Source organism: Tupaia chinensis, unplaced genomic scaffold (assembly GCF_000334495.1).
Source record: "Tupaia chinensis unplaced genomic scaffold, TupChi_1.0 Scaffold000366_1, whole genome shotgun sequence".
NCBI lineage: Eukaryota > Metazoa > Chordata > Mammalia > Scandentia > Tupaiidae > Tupaia > Tupaia belangeri.
Genome location: NW_006159863.1, coordinates 3,069,998 through 3,071,673, shown reverse-complemented (window position 1 = coordinate 3,071,673; position 1,676 = coordinate 3,069,998). Strand labels below are relative to the sequence as shown.

General features: G+C 58.3%; 1 protein-coding gene across 1 annotated transcript in view; it reads right to left on the bottom strand.

Moving 5' to 3' along the window:
• Window positions 1-1,662, bottom strand: part of EBF2 (EBF transcription factor 2) — a 241,776-nt gene extending 240,114 nt beyond the window's left edge. Inside the window, exon 1 of the mRNA XM_006153248.2 lies at window positions 1,246-1,662. Within this exon, the coding sequence (XP_006153310.1) occupies window positions 1,246-1,376 (131 nt within the window). The 5' untranslated portion in view covers window positions 1,377-1,662. The remainder of the gene's footprint in view (window positions 1-1,245) is intronic.
• Window positions 1,663-1,676: the final 14 nt, after the last annotated feature.

Below are 1,676 nucleotides of genomic sequence, written 5' to 3'. Positions count from 1 at the left end.
CCCTGATGTCCCGCGGCTTGCAGCCCAGCTGGTTCCCAGACCGCACGGAAAACCGCCGCCGCGGTGTGCCGACTGCCCCGCGGTGTGCCGACTGCCCGAGGGCCACCCTCGGGTCCCGGGCTCCAGCTGGCGGGCGAGCGAAAGGGGATCGCCGCTGGCCGTGGCTGCGGACCCAGGGCGTCTTCTGCTTCCACTCCTCTAAAGTTAGCGGCCGGGTTCGCTCTAGCCGGGACACCTGGTCTGTCTAGGAAAGACAGATTTCTGCGTGTGACGTTGGGACATTAAAAGAGGTCGGCCAGGAGGGTGGATGGGGAGATGGGAGTCGTGGAAGAAGTTCGTGGGTCCTTTTGGGGTAAGAGAACTGCCTCTTACAAAGGATGGAGGCCAGAAACCCCAGCCCAGTGAACAGCGAAGGTGATGAGGAAGGGGACCAGAGTGTCTTGGGTGGCACCCTGGACAAGATGTTTACTGTTCCAGCACGCGGACGCGGAGAAACAAAGTCAACTTCGGGACCCACAAAACTGCAAGCTGATGAATCCTGCGCCTGCCTAGCCGCCGGTCTCCTTCCCTCGGCTTTTTTCTTCCACTGCAGCTACCATTACTCTCGTCTTTGCTCATTAACCTCCCCTCTCCCCCTCACGCCCCTAGCCCGCTATTCGTCTCCGAGCTGGGACCCTCCAGCCTGTTCCCGCTCGCAGAGCTGCTGGCCGCCTCTCCTGCCCAGGCAGCCGCTCCGGCCTCTCCTGCTCCTCTCGCCGCCGCCGCCATCTGGCCGCGGGGCTCCGAGATTCCAGGAATCTCCCGGTACAATCCTGGAGGTAAGGCGCCCAGGGGCGAACCCCGAGAGTCGCCAAGAAGCAGGCTCTGTTCCCGTGGCCGCCGCTGCCAACTCCGGTCCTGGCGCTCCGCTCCGGGCCAGGCCGGCTCGCAGGACTAGTGGCTGCACTGACAAGCGTTGGTTGCTACTTATTTTTTTATGCCAAAGAGTGAACTGTGGGGAAGGAGGGGGGAAACAAACGACTTAGGCAGTTAAGAAACTCGAGTGTTGGCTGCGGGTAAGCGCTCCCTTGACTGCGGCGACCTGCCTGCTGGAGGGTGAGCCCCTGCGCTAGGGACCAGGGCGACAGATGGGAGAGAGCGAGAGGAAGGGAAAGAAGGGTGGGAGCAGGGGAGGGGAGAGCACACAGAGAGACAGACAGCGAGAGAGACTTCGAGAGCATAATAATTGTGTGGCCGTCTCGTTACCTCTGCGCCGCGACATTGGCGTCCACCACGCCGACATTCCGCACCCAGGACCTGACCGAATCCATCTCGCCGCCCAGCGATTTCTCTTTAAGAGCTGGTCCTCTTCCTAAAGTATCTTGAATCCCAAACATTTAAAAAGTCTGATCCTCTGTCACTTTAAAAATAAGAATTAAAATAACACAGTCCTGAATGTTCCCGACGCCGCCAGCAAATGGGCTCCTCCAAAGCAATCCAAGAAAAGGGATCAAGTGCCGAAGTTTGAGTCTCTCTTGAAAAAAAGAAAAAAAAAAGAAAAGAAAAAGAAATAAAAATCCGTCCTTTGCGCGAGGTGAGGAGTGATGTAATCAAAGTTTGAGGGGTTACCCTCCGTAAGTTCAGATCTGGCGCCTCAGGCCCTCCGCCCTAGGTCGCTCGCATCCTTCCTGCTGCAT